The sequence below is a fragment of the Lathamus discolor genome, chromosome 1 (genome assembly GCF_037157495.1).
Source record: "Lathamus discolor isolate bLatDis1 chromosome 1, bLatDis1.hap1, whole genome shotgun sequence".
NCBI lineage: Eukaryota > Metazoa > Chordata > Aves > Psittaciformes > Psittacidae > Lathamus > Lathamus discolor.
The window spans coordinates 122,741,659-122,759,479 of NC_088884.1; the positions used below are offsets into that span (position 1 = coordinate 122,741,659).

At 36.3% G+C, this 17,821-nt stretch overlaps 1 protein-coding gene across 1 annotated transcript in view; it reads right to left on the reverse strand.

The window, feature by feature from the left end:
• Positions 1-17,821, reverse strand: part of FSTL5 (follistatin like 5) — a 359,720-nt gene that overhangs the window by 226,405 nt on the left and 115,494 nt on the right. The window contains exon 5 of the mRNA XM_065693765.1: positions 1,846-2,094. Within this exon, the coding sequence (XP_065549837.1) occupies positions 1,846-2,094 (249 nt within the window). The remainder of the gene's footprint in view (positions 1-1,845; positions 2,095-17,821) is intronic.

A 17,821-nucleotide genomic window follows, 5' to 3' on the forward strand; every position in this document is an offset into this window, starting at 1 on the left:
CCAAAACTACAGTTTTTTCACAAACATGCTCAAAGCTTATTTGTATTGTATACAGCACACCGAAGAATTGAAATCAGCTCCATAAATCTAAACATTTTAGTGCTTGTTACTGTCATTTGTTCTGAGTACTGTATTATCAAAAAAAGGTGGTTTTAAGAGACTGTGATTGTAAAGACACAAGACAGAAGCAGTCATATTTTGCTGTTGTTGCACAAGCCCCATATACTATACTCTTATAATAAAATTTTAATTTTCCACTACCTATTAGACCATATATTGTGATCATGTATCAATTTTATATAGCGTCCATATGCAATTTTGAAGAAATTTAAACTCTATTACTTACAAATGCATTCCCCTTTACAAGATTTCCATCCCCTCTCTCTAATCTATGAATTGCTGTCCCTTAATATTTTTCAAAGTTGCTGAGCTTCACATGTCAATTGAAGTAGGCAAAGGAGGAAAGACACTTCACTTTGGCAGTCACCCCATTTACTCAGCAAGAAAAAATTACATAAAGCCCTGTTGTGCATACATTATATTTTTTTCTTGAGTTCTTGACTACAGTTGGCTTTTTTTCTGGTGGGTTCCATGTGCCTCCCCCAACCCCCTGTATTCCATTGTTTTACTACAAAACCCTTCATAATAATAAAGATACTTGCATTTGTACATGACCTGGGATATTTGGATTTGATTAAAAGACCACCAAATTTTCATCTAAAGGACGATTTCTCAACCATAAATGTAGTGAAAAATTCAACTTTGACGGGTTTTTTTTTTAATCAGTTCCATCTGAACAACCTTATACAAGAATAAATTTTAATATGAATTTTCAAATTGTAAGTGGATTATTGTAATTTAAATCAGTATTCCCTACAAAAGTTAATTCATTTAATGGAAATATCTCGCTAGACTTCTTTCTGTGGTGGTAGTAGCTATTAGTTGCTATGACTGAGAATGCAACTATACATACAACATAATGTCAACAAAAATAGAACAGTCTAAAAAGACTATGAATTAATTCAACCCCTAGGTAGACTCATCAAAAATGCCCTTATTTAAAAAACATTTCCTCACCACCAACGCCCCCAAAGCCATCTGCCACTTTTAACCAGTACAAACATGCTACAAATCTGTCCAAGTATTCAAACATGCTTAATCAGGGTGCGTATTGGCAGAGTTCCAGAAACCTGCAAGGTGTGCTCAAAGGACATGAAATAAGAGCAAGCAGCAATTGTTGACATCTTTAGTCAATAACATGCTTAACAGAAGGTGTATCTCCCAGCATTCAGGTTAGCATCTCTCAGCATTCAGAAGATTAAAAAGTAGCTAAATTTGCATGCTTTGGTAAACACCCAAGTAAACTCTTCATTGTCCAAATTCAAAGCAAGGAAGACCCATTTAGCCATGAACAAACTGCTGGTATACCAACTTCAGTGACAAATACAAGCACAGGTCCTGCAGCCTTATAAAACCCCTCTGAAATCTGAATCCGTTTTTCATGTAACAGAGATTAATATCCTTCGGGCTCTGGGGCTGTAAGTACATTCAGATGAATGAGGTCAACAGAGCCACATTTTTAAGACAAGCTGCTGTGGATTAATTTCCAAGAGACAACTGGATTGTTCAGGTTAAAAAGGGGTGATTGCCCAGAGCACTGAGTACAGATAAAAAAGGAAAAAAAAAAAATAAAATCCATAAGATATCTCTGGAGAAAGATACTTACTGTGTTTACCGAGTCATTTATTCACTGTACACTCAGTGCAGCCTCTACAGAGCTTTAACTGAGCTGCTTGAAAACACATACTGATAGCAATATTCCAGGTATTGTTCAGCTGTGCTTACCTTTGAAGAAGCAATCTTCATTGTGTACAATGGTGACCTTTTGCTTTTTCAGACAAGCAGCTCTGTGCACTTCGCAATGGTTTTCATAGAATTCTCCATCAGAACCGCACACAGGCTTGTAATGTGGTTTGCAGTGCTCCATGCACACACACTCGGCTTGGCCTGTCTCCCCGTTCACAACGCAGTGCCTACCCAAGCCGCAGTACTTGTTCTCACATGATCCAAAATGGCCATCTTGACCCATAAGCCCTAAAAAAAAAAAAAAAAAGACAAAAAAAATTGATATATTAGATGCATTTTGTTTAACTGCATGCAAGATACAAATAGCATTGTATAATGTAAATGAAGTGAGAATATATCCTGTTACATCCTTGACTAATGCTTAAGATAGGTCAGTTTGAAAAGAAACAGATTTAATCTAGTTAACATGACTGGGTACACTGCTGATCATTTTCATGTCTTAAATTAACTGTAATTAAGAGCAACATCTCGTAACAAGATTTACTTTTCATTAAAAAAAAAACAAACAGTAAATCATGTCTTTCTAAATGCATATTGAAGCTTGTCACTTTAGGACTGCTATGCTACTGCATGTAATAGAACAGTGCATCCTCCAGAATTTAGGTCACAGAATACCCTCAGTTGGAAGGGACCACTAAGGATGATTGAGTTCAACTCTTGTCTCCCCACAGGAGTACCTAAAACTAATCCATATGACTAAGAGTGCCCTCCAGATGCTCCTTGATTTCTGACAGGCACTCACACACTTAGATTGATACACAAGACTAACTAGAGCTGGGCCAAGGCTCTTAACCAACATGGAGAAGGAAGAAGTGAAAAAAGAAAACCAACAAAAAAACAACAAACAAAACCAAACCTCTGTGGGTGGCAAGACAATGACATTTCAGGGCACAGAGCATGGTGGAAGAGCAGGACTGGCATATCAAGTGAATGTTGGCTAGGAGTCAAACGAGCCTCTCGTGTTTCAATGAGACAAGTGCGATTTGGATAACAAGCAGAGATTTAAGAGAACTACAGTAGAGGTAAAGGAGCTTCTGCTGGAAGCAAATCCCAGCTCTTTCTGCTCCTAGAACATGGAAACAGATCATCTACATTAGGCTACTAAAGCCATTTATTCACTTTATATCCTCTCTCTGCTGCTGCCACCATATAAAATAAGTGCTGAGGTCAGTAGCAGACCTTTAGGTGAAAGGGGAAGTGAACAGCAGTATTTCCATGGTATATCCTTAGTTTACATCTTGGCTGACACTGAACTAATTATACAGTAAATTCTTGTTGAGGGAAAGGGTATGACGTGAAAAAAAACCAAACCAAAACACCTGAAAACCACACCAAAACATCAAACACCACACCATCATAAAACCCACAACAGAATCTCAATTGCAATTACCAAAACTTCAATTACGTAAGTGCTCCAATATCATAACTGTGTCCTAAAATAAGTATCATGCCTTCAAATGTGGGAATTGACAGTGCCCTTCATAGTTACTTCACTTTATTCTCTTGCTGTACACTTCTAACTTCCAGAAAAAAGAAGAACTTGAACCCCAAATAGTATGTACACCTAGCATTCTAATTCCTTGCAATACTTCTCACAGCCTAGCTGCATGACACATGGCTACCCTGCAAAAAAACAGCATGAACAAATGGTAACACATAATTTGGTAGTATTACATTCATTTCTTGAAGAGCTAATGTGTCAGTACCATAGCTTGACACATACTGCTTCTAACCACTGAGAATTTGGTTTTGGCTTCAATGGCAGAAGTAAATTCTCACTTTTTCTTAAGCCTACAGGTCTGTTAGACCTTAGAAAACAGTGCTTCCATTCTTTGCTTTCTCATACAGCATAAATTTTCTATAGATAAACACACTACAGAAGGCACAAGACCATGACATTTGTCTCTAATATGACAAATGCTTTCAGTATATTATTTATAACAATTTGAGCACAAGGTTGAAAGGACTACAGACTCACCTCAGATGTTGTATACCTGATGTTAACTACACTACCATCATTTTTATGCACATGAAAGAGTACAGACCAGGCTGATGGTGGGGTTTAACTGCTTATGCACCAAACTGACTTGAAATGGGTTTTTTTAAATACCACTCCTTGTACCAATATATCACCATGATATACAAGCAACAGACATTAACTGACAGAAATGAATGTAAATCCAATTTCCTTCTACTACCACTAACCTCAAATTAAGTCTCTCAATGTCCAAGAGTACTTTATAGCACAGGTCATTACACAATTTCAGGACTTCTCTGAAGTTACACAACTGTTGCAGTTTGAGGCCAAAGCCCATAAATCATCATTATTTCTGCTTTCTGAATTCCAAGATAATGATCTCAATCTGACAACTGCTCTGAATTACTGAGAGCTGTGTGGTGACTCAACAATGCATTGTGCTGTATATCGCTGTGAAAGCAGAAACCAATTTAAAACTTCACTTGGGACTCCCATATTAGTACTATAATAGAATCTGATGCCCGAATGCAAAACAGCTACTTTCAGATGAGGAAGAATGATGAGAATGATTTGCATAATATATATTGATATTTAAAATATCAATACATCAACATATCCCAATCATATACATCAATAAACAAGCAAGATTTTTGCCATAATGAAAAACTATATTACTTTGTTATGAAGTGTTTTATAAATATCTCCATTTTAAACCATTAATTATTCAAAAACAATACATATATTTGCATGTATCACTGCATATGTAATTCCCTTCAATTGAAGTCTACAGTAAAATTTGAACTGGCTTCAATAGAGAGAAGATTCTTTCTTCAGACTCTTTGCCTAATTTCAGTTACTTTTAATGCCTTCAGTATGTTCAACAAGCACTGTTTTGTGCCATTTTTAATTTAGGAACTTGCAGAACTTCTAATGTATTTGATGAAAAGGAGCAGCTAGGCATCACTTCAAGTATTCCTTAATCATATTTAATAAAAAAGTTAAAAATGTTTTTTTCTTAAAAAGTCCACAAACTAGTGATTACCAGATTACTCAGAAAAAAAAAAACAAACCTGTGCCATTTCAAATGAGATGACAAAACGTTCATAAACATAAAACTTTAATATCAGTTTGAAGTAAAAGCACACCCAATTCTGAATATGTAAGCAAACCAATAAATATTAAATAGCAACACTGAGAAAAAAAAAATGCATTTGGACATAAGCAAAACTTTTTTTAATAGGCTACTGACACAAATCTAGAGATTTTAAGACTATCAACAGAAAACAAGGTTATATGTAATAGCATGGATTGATTTTCATTAGTTAAATCAAAAAAATCTAACTTTCCTTTAGAGGACCAAACCAAATTAGCAAAAGGTATGGGGCAGAAGCAGTCATCTTGGATTATTTTTTTTTTCTTTCATCTGAGTAAGTGATATAGCACTGCAATTGCATAATAAAGAAACAACTGCAAAGAGCTATTTTAAGTATTACTGAGGGAAGTTTTCCCCCCAGATACTTACATTTCCTCTTTACACTTCTCAGGAATTAATAATGAAATATTGGAACAACAAGACTTCTAATTTACAGAGGGGTAAGTCAGTGAAACAGAGGAGATACCAGATGTTTAGAGTAGCATTACTAAGCGGCACTGACTTATTTGCCATGGATAAAAAGCACTAGCATTCTGTTGTCGGAGTTGAAAAAAATGCAGAACATTTGACCCAAGTACAACGATACAACAACATCCGTAATCTTTCTATTTAGGTACAAAGCTGCAGGAATCTTGTCATTACCAAAGAAACCATATTTTAAACCCATATGGGTTGTGACTTGCAAACCATTTATGAAATTCCTTAACTCTTTCAGTGACTTGCAGGAGACCGACACTATTACTGTTCCTTCTTGGAATTATTATTGAAGACGGTATACTTTTGATGCTCCATCAAAATAGTGGATGATAGTGGATGGCTTGTTTGGGTTTGTTTGGTTTTAGAGTTTTTTTCTGGTTTTAATGCCAGTGTACATAAGTCTCCAGGGACAAAAATCGCTTAGGATTCAGCAGCTAGTCAGAAGACCACCACCTCCCCTTCCAAGTTGTAAAATTAAATAACACCAAGTTTTTCTGAAGGCAGTTCTTCTACCTAAGTATTCAATTTAGAAAATAAACTAGTCCAAAAGGCACTCAGGTTCCTAAATGTGGATAAAATTCTGTAACTTAGTAGATAAGAAGCCCAGCATATTCAATATTAAGAGACTGAGAACAAGTAAATCAAGACAATAAATAATCTACACATGAATGCTATTTTTTTCCAGTAATTCAATAGGTATTGCTTATGTGATGATAAGTAAGACTGCATTTGTCAAGCACCATAACACAATATGAAACCGTGTACCCATATTAGCTAGGAACTCTGGATTTTCAGCCATGAAGGTGTAATACCTGTGCATTCTGAGAGGATCTATAGTACTATTAAAAAAAAAAAAAAAAGAAAAAAAAAAAACTTTGTTCAGTTTAAAAGTGAGCCTGGAAACATTTAAATTATCATAGCCTTAAGTTAAAAAAAAAAAAAAAACAACAAAAAGCAAAAACCACAAAAACCTACACTTCAAGAAACAGCATTTAAAAATGTATTATGCCTAGAACAGACAAAGCAGTAGCAGTCACACAGGGGTTTTTTTCAGAGTCTTTTGAAATTTAAACTCTAAACAGACGTAAAATGAAAGAACAAAGAAAAGGACAAGACTTTAATTTCAAAAACTGGAGAAAGCTATTTTTTTTTTTTATTTTAAGATAAATTTTAATAAATACAGTTTCAAGCTGTCAGTTAGGACTCCTCATACACATTTCCCAGCCAAAGGCCAGTTCAACAGCACCCAGCAAGTTTTAGGTCATAATTGCATCGTTTACACTTGGAAATTAAGTGCATGTTTTAGCACGCAAAAGGCTCGCAGAAATATACACTTTTTCCTTTGACTAATCTGTTTAGAGAAATATTATATATGGAAACAGGAAATTCATGAGAGTATGAATCACCACATTGGCCAGCTGGCCCTGTGTGTTACCTAAAACAAAGCAGCAACTATTTTTTTAGACAACACATCTAGATCTTTTGTAGAAGTAACTGACGCTGACTTCTGAGGTCAACAGTCCCATTCTCCCTCACCCCCTTTTTATTTAAATGGTTTGGTAAATGACAAGTCCAATTACACAGCTGCATTTTTGTTCAATATACTGTCTATAAAAGGCCCAACCAAGACTATAATCTGTAATCCTAATGTTGTCTTAAGTGTTCAGTGTAGCCTTAAATTTCACATGAAGCAGAAATATCTCAGGAAGAGCAGTGGAGAGAACAGGAGAAAAAAAAAAAAGAAAAGAAGATTGATCACCACTTACCATTAACACTGATAGGGCATTAACACTGAGCATGTGAGCATGACCTCAGCTCATACATATTAAAGATCTAGACTTTTTTTCTTTTTTAAGCTGGAGTATTTTAACAGCAGTTCCTTGACAAATTTTGATATTGCTAGCAAGAATAGCTTGTAATTACCCTGACTGAACATGACACTAAATCTGTGTTAGCCATTACCCAGAACTCTTAGTATATGAGCTGCTCCAGTAATTTCACATTTTATACTTTGGTGAAGGGATTAAATTTAAAGAATTATTTGAAAGTAAATAAACATTATTTAAAAATTGCTCAATATAACACAAAAATAAAGTTCCCCAAGTGATTAACAGCACGTATTTCAATAAGCTAAAGAGCTTCTGCATTTTGAACTCTCCTTACCAGTGTATTTTCTAAATATGGTATTAGAGTCGCTTACCATAACACATGCCCTGTTTTTAAACCACAAGAAACATCTCTGGTAGTAGTCAGTTGTTAAAACTGTGTTGTAACAGACAACTACAACAAACTACTACATTATCTGTATTCCAAACTCTAACCAGGTTAGCCAAGCTTTAGGACACTACTAGGCATTTCTATTTCATACATTTTGCTGAAGAGACATGCCTGGAACATGGTCACCAAGGGCAGGGTGGTGGTGGTGAAGAGAAATCTCACTCATGGTCATGTTCATGCATTTACAGGCAAAGTAATTTTAACGCATGTCTTCTATAAATTACATAAAAACGTAAGTATTTCTTGCTAACTCTTAAAGTGACAAAAATATAAATGCATGCTTCATGCTTACTCACTTTTCTTTGTCTGTGACTGACTTACCCTTAACGGTATTTAAATTTTACAATTTTAAATCGTCTTTCATATCACTAAGTATAACATGAAGCTCATAAAAGTAGAAGGAAATGTACTCCCCCTCCCCAGAGCCCCAGAAATCACCTTTGAAACCTTAACTTTCAAAGACTCAGCCTCAAAAAACAATCCAATCTCACAGCCTTTTGAAAGCAAGATGAACTCAGAAGTCTCCCTTGTCTTTCCACTTGTTTGTCTAATTAAATTTTATACACAAGAAAGAAGCAAAACCTGTCATGACAGGTATGAAGAAAAAAACATAATGGAAGATAAAAAACTTAAAATTACCGTCCTTCACCAGAAGGAAAATCATTATAGCAGCAATTCAAACATGGTCATACCATTTGAATACAGTGATTACGAGTAAAATAGAGAAATGTCAATTGAAATAGATCCCCATTCATAAAGGTGGAAGAGTATTCACAAAAGGCTGATCATGTGAAGGATTTTTCAGCAGTACACAGAATTATAGATGAGTAAGTCTGAGGGACTCTTGACGCCTTGGACAGTTTTAAATCACAAAGTAAGATTACAGTTACGGAGTTCAGGATGATAATTGCAGAGCAATAAAACAATGTAAGAGTTACTCGAATCAATATTTTCTAATGATTTTAATGCGTAAAATAGTTGTACAGCAAGACCTCTTAAAAATTAAAAAAAAAAAAAAAAACAAACAAGGGACAAAAAGAAGCTTTTGTTAACACAGTGTTCTTCCTCACAGGAGGCTTTCAAGAGCAGAATTGCAAACTTGCTCTGAAGAAGATAAAACAAGAGCGAGCTTTCCCACTTCCACACCAGCAAGAGCTCCTCTTAGCAGCTCTGTCAAGCAATTCCTTCTCATGTACTCTCTGCCATAACTCTGCTAGCCCTAGCTGTCACTGAAAGAAGCAATTTGGATCTCCTCTAACTTTCTTAGTCAGAGCTAAAACAGAAGGTTGTATCAGCAGCTCCAGTAGTTCAAAGATGGGAGAGTGAAGAAAAAACAGAAACTAGAGCAAGTATCACACTGGTGCAGGGACAGGATAAGCACCTACAACATACTGCTCTCAGCCACAGCCACTTCCATCTTCCACCTCGCAGCCCTGCTTCCACCTTAGGAACGATAGCAAACAGTACATATGGCTGGTCGTTAGTTTCATCTCCCATGGCTTTCTTTCAGCATCAGCCAAGTAACCTGGAGTACAACAGTTCACTTGGCCTGTGCATACAATCAGGTTTTGGCTGGGTCTTGTACTGTCCTGTCCTCCCTTACCCAACTACCACATGCAGAAAGACCCCTGCCTTTGCAGGGGGACTTCAAGTACTCCAAAAATGTGCACCTTCTTAGAATTTGACTGAAATGTGGTATGCTCAGCAGTTATCAGTGAGGACTAACAGAAATAGACACAGATGTTACAACTGCTCGTTTCATCTGAGTCTACCTTAAAATTCAGGCTAAATGCACTTAACAGAATGCTTGTATTGTATATTCAAATAAAATGACTTATGGTCTTGTAAAGGTAAATTAGGGAGAAAAAATGAGAAAGTGACACACTCCTAAAGGGATAACCACAGCAAGCAAAAGAAACCCCCTGTAATACCAAGGAGATGTCTAAGCACTGCATACCCAGCTATTAACCTGAAATGCTGAAACCTCCCAAAGCAGTGCTATCTGTTGGTCAGGAACACCTTAGCAACTTGGCCCATGTGAATCCTTTTACCAGCACTTTGCAGCTATCTTGAGCAAACTTCACAGAATTTAGCTCCCTCAGAAAAAAAGATCAAATCACACCTCCTCTGCTTGAATCTAATCGAAGACAGGGATCAGCAACACCGCATGAGTAAAGGCGAAGAAACGAGAACACAACACAAGAACACCTCCTCATCAGGCAGGACCTTGTACCACAGCCCTCAGCCGCCGCTCACCCTGCCTGCCGACAGCGCCCCGCGGGCTCCTCCCGTTCGCGGTACCCGCGGCCACTCCGCGCAGCCACAGCGGGCATCTCAGCAGCTGCCTAGCTCGCTCCTCCCCCTATTTAGGAGGCCTTCTGTGGGTCTCGGCTCTATAAACTTCTTCACTCACCCGCAGAGCTATCAAGCCTTTGCTTCGGTTTCAGAACAAAATAAATGGCCACAGCAGCTCCACTACAGTCTTTCCTCCAGAGCAACGCTCATGGTCAGATTCCTGCCTGAACCCAAATCGATTTCACCACTGAAGCGCTGCTGGGCAATGCTCTGGCCCAGACAGCAAGGTCTTGCATGCATCCCCAGAGGCCTAGGGCTCTGCCGGTTCCTACAGGAGACATTACTGGCCTGGCCAGGGGTGTTCACGCGCTCCTGGGAGCCAAGAAAGCACACCAAAGTCTGCTGCACTGCTAGGAGGTGATCTTTGATCATCCTCTTCATAGCTGACCTGTAGCCATTAGATACGGGTTCAGGACAAGCTACTTGCCTCATATAGCAGAATACAAAATATATACATGTCTGAAACAAGAAGCTGAACATACCTGGAATAAAATCACTGCTGGCTTTACATGGCAGTATAGACTGACATCCTTGAGCAGTTTCAAGCCAGCAACTCATGACTTTCAATTAAATCCTTTGCTCTACTTAGCACTTACTTTTTCTTTCTCACATGCTATCTTTGTGTTCTGAAAAAATGTTTATTATTCCTTTAACACCAAACCAGTGGCAAACAAAGTGGGAAATGACACATTTGCCTTATAACAGATACATGGGCCATTATTCAAATGGTTGATTGCTTTTCAATTGCAGCGCAGCAGGCAACCCTCTATTCTGCCAAATGTGTTACCCAGTGTCACCAAGAGCAGGAAGCGTGCATCACAGTGACAGCAGTTCTGAAAAGGTCATAGTTTGAACAACCTTTCACACTTTTAATGCTTATTTGAAATATAGCTTGCTGAAAATCACAAAGGGCGAGCTTAGTTCTCAGACAGACAAAACAACCTCAGTACTGCTCACTTGTCATTTAAAACCCAAGCTGATGAGTTCTAGCCACAGTGATCAAAATAAGCAAAACTCTCAGTTAAATTATTGACTGAAATTTCCCTTTTACTTAGTTAAAAATTAGGTTATTAGGTTTTGATCTCAATAAGCAGACGTATGTGGCTTTCTCTGGGGTTAAATATGCTCCTATATGAAACAACATTATAAACAAAAAATTGAACTTATTTCCTGGTGAAGTAGCCAGCATGAAAAATGTCATTCAATTATCCATGGTACAAACTAGCATACCACAATCCAGACATTATACAGTTCCCATGTTAGACACTGAATCAACGCTGTTTTGTTGGGTTCTTTCACTTCGAAGTCCTCCCTGCAGAGAAGAGCTGTGATGGCTTTCTGCTTACCTTCCCCAGGGATCTCTACTAGAAAAAGTAACATAGACTGAGCAGCATTTATGCCATGTCGTTGAAGCGCAGCATCATTACTGCTTGAGGAAAACTAAGTGCCCAATCAGTCACCTGCTCAACTGCGCCCCCCCCCCCCCCCCCCCCCCGGAATTCAGAAAGACTTCAGTAAGGAATTTATTCATTGATTTCCATCAGCAGGCAGATACACAGCTGCCTCCTGGAAATGATCACATGTAACAGGGCCATGCCTTAACCACCAGTGTGCCACCTTCCTACTCCTTTCCCACAGCAGTTATTGCTGAGCAGAACATCCTATGGTGCGCGATATCCCTTTGGTTATTTCAGGTCAGCTGTGCCAGCTGTGTCACCTTCCAACTTCCTGCTTTGAGGGGAACACATCGGGAGAAGAAAAGGCCTTGATACTGTGCTAGTGCTGTTCAGCAATAGCTAACCCAGCATTGGCTTGGTCACCAATGTACAACATGGCAGTATGTGAGCTGCTATGAAAAAAAATAATCCCAGACAGATCCAGTACAGGAACACAGTGTGACAGCATTGTTGGCATTAGTAAATCCAGGAAGGTGAGCAGTGATGGGGGGCAGAGGAAGTTAATCTAAACTGTTAATCAGTGGACTCTTTAGGAAAAAAATTATGTAGAACAATATTATAACAATTTTTATATACAGAATTTCTAGTTCAGTTTCTTTGACAAAAGTAGCAAGAAACTAATACTTTCGATGTCCTGTATGTTCCATCTTTGTGGAAGATAAACATATGCAATGTAACAATGTAAGGGTTATTAAGGCAGGCTATGATCTTTACACACCCATCAGAAAGAAAATAGCAAAACACTGCATACTTGTACACATGAGTATAGCTCTCAAAGACACTTAACTCAGCTAACAGACGTTGACACCAATATCTGGTGGATTTCTGAAAGAAAAACAAAAGCAAAAAAAAGCAACACCCCCCCCCCAAAAAAAAAAACCACCAAAAGTAAATAACCCCACAACCAAACCCTACAAAATATAAATGTCATGCCAAAAGACATGCAATATCTGAAAACAATGTTTTAGAGACAGTAAAAAGGAGTCCTAAAAATAACATCTTTACAAAGAGTAGGCATATACATAGTGAAGCAATACTGGTTGCCTCCAGACCTTGTTACAAGAAAGTAATAATCTCAAATAGGCTTGAACTTTAATGACTTAATTCTGCCATTTTAAGTCAAAGGCAAGCAGTTAAAGTGCTTAAATTAAAGGCTGTCAAGGCAAGCAGAGCAAAATGCACTGTGCACACACCTCTTTTTTGCAGAGCAGGATTGATCTTATCTGCTCCATATAGTCAGCTAAGTTGCGGGTTTTTTTCTGAAGAAGTTCACCCAAAATATCTCCAATTAAAAAAAAAAAACAAAAAAAAACAAACCCAAAACAAAAACATACCTAAAAGCTAATCTGTATTAAAATGAAAAAATGAAAAGGCAAAATGTTTTTTCCAGATTTTTGTTAGAATATTGCTGTATGACAAGAAAAAATAGATGGGCAAGTGACATATCAAAAATCTTCCTCTTGACATAGAATATGAGAATATAACTTTTTAAAAGATTATAAAAGCAATACTCCACATAAACAGTCTCGTTAAAATCTTTTCTACATCTATGTCTTTCTACTTATTAAAAATTACCTAGTAAACCAGAGAAGTCCATTCAAATAAGTATAAAAGTAATTTCTTTCACAGAATATGATGCAGTAGTGAGATGACTCAAGCAGCATGACTGCCAAAAAGGTTTTCTAGTTCTGTGCTTAAACTAAAGATATTTTGTAAGAAATATAAGCCTTAACAAGAAGAACAAAAAAAGAATAGTTGTGCTGCTAAACCATAGTAAGGTAGTTTTAATTTCATAAGTCTGGCATTCTTCATAGAAATAGTTCACTATAAAATTGGTTTGGTTTTGTTTTTTGGGTTTTTTTCCTAACAAATATGTAAAAGCAGACTAAAGCAAAAATACAAACAGTCCTATCTCTTTCATCATGGAAAATCAATCTTATAAAAAAAACACATATATATCTTTATGAATGAGACAGCATTTAGCTTTCAACAGAAAGAAAAATTCCAGTCAGATACCCAACTGTCCTGCTTTTTTGTATTACTTGATATAACTTCTGTCTAATGACAAATTGCCCTTATTATAAGCATGGAAAAAATGCTATTTTTTTTCTTGGATAATATTAAATATTGATAAAACCCACTAGTACTACTACATGTGAATTAATGTAGGGCTGTAGTAACAGATAATCTTTAAGCCTTTCAGAAATACAAGATACAGAATTAATTATAGAAAAGCATGAAGATCATTTTCAACTTTTATTCAAGAGGGCACTGTCTATAAGAACATCTGTATGGATTCACTGTCACACCTCTGGTTCAGCTCTTGCATTTCTTCCCATTGGAAAATGGCAAAGTTAAACTACAAACTGTGGTCAGCACATCTACCAAGTCACTGTAAACTGTTTCAGTGTTTTAGCTACTGATGTACAGAAACTTTTCAAATTAATGAAAATTAAAATCCTGTTATAATATTTGTTACACGTGTAATTACCAAAAGGAAGGCTGATTTATATACAAATTAATAAAGCTAAGTAGTTTGTTATACATAATGCTTTCTTAAGTGATTCCAAGTAATTTATGAAATGAGAGTCACAGATGTTTTATAACTAGAGAAATAAGCACTGATGTAGGAATAAGAATTTTCAGCTACTCAACTTTTTTTGCATCATATGGACTTGAAAGGTATTGCAGTTCAACAAACCCTGTTTATGCTTGGCAACTCTAAATTACTAATTGCAATGAAAATATACATTTCATCAGAAGTCCTTTTGAAATTGCAATTCCTTTGTAACTAAATTTTCACAGGTTATTTTATCATAAACAGTTTAGTTAAATGACTGAAATTATAATGCAGAATATTTTTTTCTCTGTGCTTAAGGGCTGCCAGCTGATCTTTCAATTTATAACAGTTTGAAAAATGGCAAAGAAATTAAGATCTGTGCGACCTGACTAATTAGTTTAAAATTACTGGAATGATGCAAGTAACTTGCTTAATTTTCCATAAACCAGTTGTATCTTTAGACTATACATTTATCCTTACAGGTATAACTGAATTATAACTGTATTGTTGTCTTTCTGTTACTGAATTGTAATTAACATTCATATAATGCTTACATACATTTTAAGTCATGGCAGAACTTATTATTTTACTGTCTTGTGTGCAGATGCAGTAGCATAGTACTACAGTCTAGGAAAAAAGCTAAACAACCAAATAAAAAAAAAAAAAAGAATAGGAATGGGTATGCACGTCTTTTAATGCAGTTTAAGCCATAAATTGCTACAGCAATTTCTGAAGAATTTGGACATCAGTATACTTTCAGTCATGCTGGTTAGCACAATCTTGCTGTTAATTGTGCCCTTAAACATACCCATTATTTTATACAGCATTTAATCTGCATCATTTTTTGAATGTCCAACCGAAGCTAAATGGCAGCTTAATAGTATTTCTACACATGTATTCATAAAGGAATTTCACAGAATTCTGTTACTGCCACAATTTCTAGAAAACAGCAAAATTATGCATAATGTATTTGCGTGTAAAGCTCTGTAGAGCTGACATACACATTTCTTGAAAAACAGTTGGAAAATTCATCACCTAGAAAGAATGCTTTCTATTGCTTTTATAGTTACTTTTAATTTTCTACCTGAATTTAATAGCCAGTGTAAAAAATATTCATAAATATATATGGCCTATTTTTTTTTTACTGGAGTGGAGTGATTTTGTCCTAGTATGTAGACTATGAAAATGTGCAATTATGTAACTCAACATACTTCTTCCTCCCTCTTTGTTACCCCCACAAGAATTACATGCCTTTCCATCCCATATTTCCCTTCCTGAAGGAAAATTTTTTGAGTGGACAGTAGTCTTGACAGTAATATTCCACCAACAGGAACACCACAGACTAACTCAGCAAGAAAAAAATCTGTGAATTCTACAGTACAGTCAAATCAAACTGATTTTTTCAGAGATGGAGGGAGGCGCACACTCATACTCTCCTGTAACCTGTTACCTGCATGCTATGGTGAAACAGATGCTCCAGATTTTCAAGGCAGTGATGGCAGCTGAAACAGATAAGAATGTGCTTGCCTTATGCCTTGAACTTGCTTATATTTGATCAGTTTAAATTAAATGACACAAGTTTCTATCTGCAGTCCTTGCAAAATTCTTTTAATATTGTTGATGTAAAATATGACAGGTAGTGAGCAGGTACAGTCTGTCAGACATATTTAGATAGCCTAATACGTTAGCTATTCTGAAAATGTGTCAAATTGCTGAACGTGTGTGTATAGTATAAAGAATACACATAAGTATTGTTCTTTAAAATAATATAGTTAATGCATATAGCGTAGGACAGTTTAAAAATTATTTTTATCAAACATATATTATTAGAAAAGTACTGGGAAATTAAAATGTGAAAGCTAGATTTGGGGAATAGTCTCATGATTTTGATCTTTTGAAGCTGTCAGTCCTCTGTTGGTGAGTACATAAGATGCAGAAATCTTTGATCAAATAATTGCTGTAACTCTGGGTTTTGTGTATTTTCAACCGCTGTAAGCAAGTTATTGTGAAGTGCCTCTTTTTCTCCCTGTTAACCAAAATTTTGATTTGGAAGCAGTAACTCTATCCCAGTAAATACTCTGGCACATTTTCCCAGTATATCCTGTTTTCCTAAGCTTGTATTTTTCTATGAAAACAAGAAATTGAAAGCTTCCTTCTTTGAGAAACAATCTATTCTAATGCTCCATACATCATACATCTAAGGTAGGACTGCTGAGGAAGTGATGCAAACCTTGATGCTATTCCAGCCGTTGCAGTGATCTGTGGTCCCAAAATCTAAACTGAAAGAATGTACTCATACTCCAGAAAAACTGCAAAATAGTATTCAGGCTAGATCTATATCAGTTACCACGTTTACATAGAGAGCTTAGATTGAACTGATGAATCCTGGGATGTTGGGACCAGCCATATGGAGAATACAAATTTCTAAATCTGTGTCATGAGTCACTGTCCAACTCAGGAGGTGGTGTTGAAGAGGGTAGTTTTCATTTAACCAATGTATGAGCATTAAATAATTATTCATAAAAGGTATGTTTAGGAAAAAGTGATCTGTTACAAGGTCTTTTTTGCCCAGGTTTTGGCCTGGGGCCGGGGGGGAGTGTTTTGGTTTTATATTAATCTGATTAACTGATCGGTAGTTTATATTCTTTGAAATCAACAATTACTTTGTTCTGGCTTGGGTTTTCACTCCACCTTGGAGATAACCTCATACTATCGTCTAGGAAGAGACTGGTTGGTCTGCTGTAGACAACTCCACCTGCTATGAGCACTGCTGTGACACCTTGACCTAAATCATTCTCCTAAACAACCCTCCCAAGCTGTAAGAGTTACCCAGATATGATAACAGTGCATAAATTCATGTTCTTGTTTTGTATTTCTGTAGCAACTAGGTACAAATGAAATGTCCCCAGAGACAGAAACTGCATTTTCTGCCTTTGATAGCCATCTCTTATCCTGTTTTTCTGTGCTGATCCTGTTTTGATCTTTTAGGAAAAGAATCAGTCATTCAATAACATCAATAGCTTGAAACCTTGTAATATTAACATTCTCTCTTTTCTCTCATTACTACCAACTCATTAATAAACCATTATACAAAACCAATATCAAAACAAAGAGGAAAACAACTTCTGAGGGAAAAAAAAAAAATCTTCCAAAAAGATTTTCCTGGGTAAATATACTTGATAAAGATAAAAATTAATTACATCTGAAATTATTTGACTCATACTGATTCATAAAATCATAAAAGTTGCACGTGTTTTCCTGATTAAAATTCAGAAAGTTTAACATACTGATGTTGGTTTTCATTAGTGATCTAGACACTAGCGACTGCACACAACACAATTGCTTTTGATGATGTTATATTAAGGTTACTGTTAACATATATAGTGACCCCCTCAGTCTGTTGAGAAGGTCACTATTTGTTGCATGCACAATCTACACATTTATGTGCCCATTTATATATATATATATATGTCTTCAGGCTTCTATAGAACAATTGCAACAAGAAGAAAATAATTGTATACGTAGTGTTATGCAGAACATTCGAAGTGCATGCAGTGAACAAAGACTATTGAATATTGAAAATAACTGAGCAGAGCGGTGAGTGCACCATCTGAAGTTGTGTCAGTAACCATCCGATTCTATAGCTAACAGAAAGCATGCAAAAAAAATAAACTTGGTAGACTTTCAAAGTTTGAGTT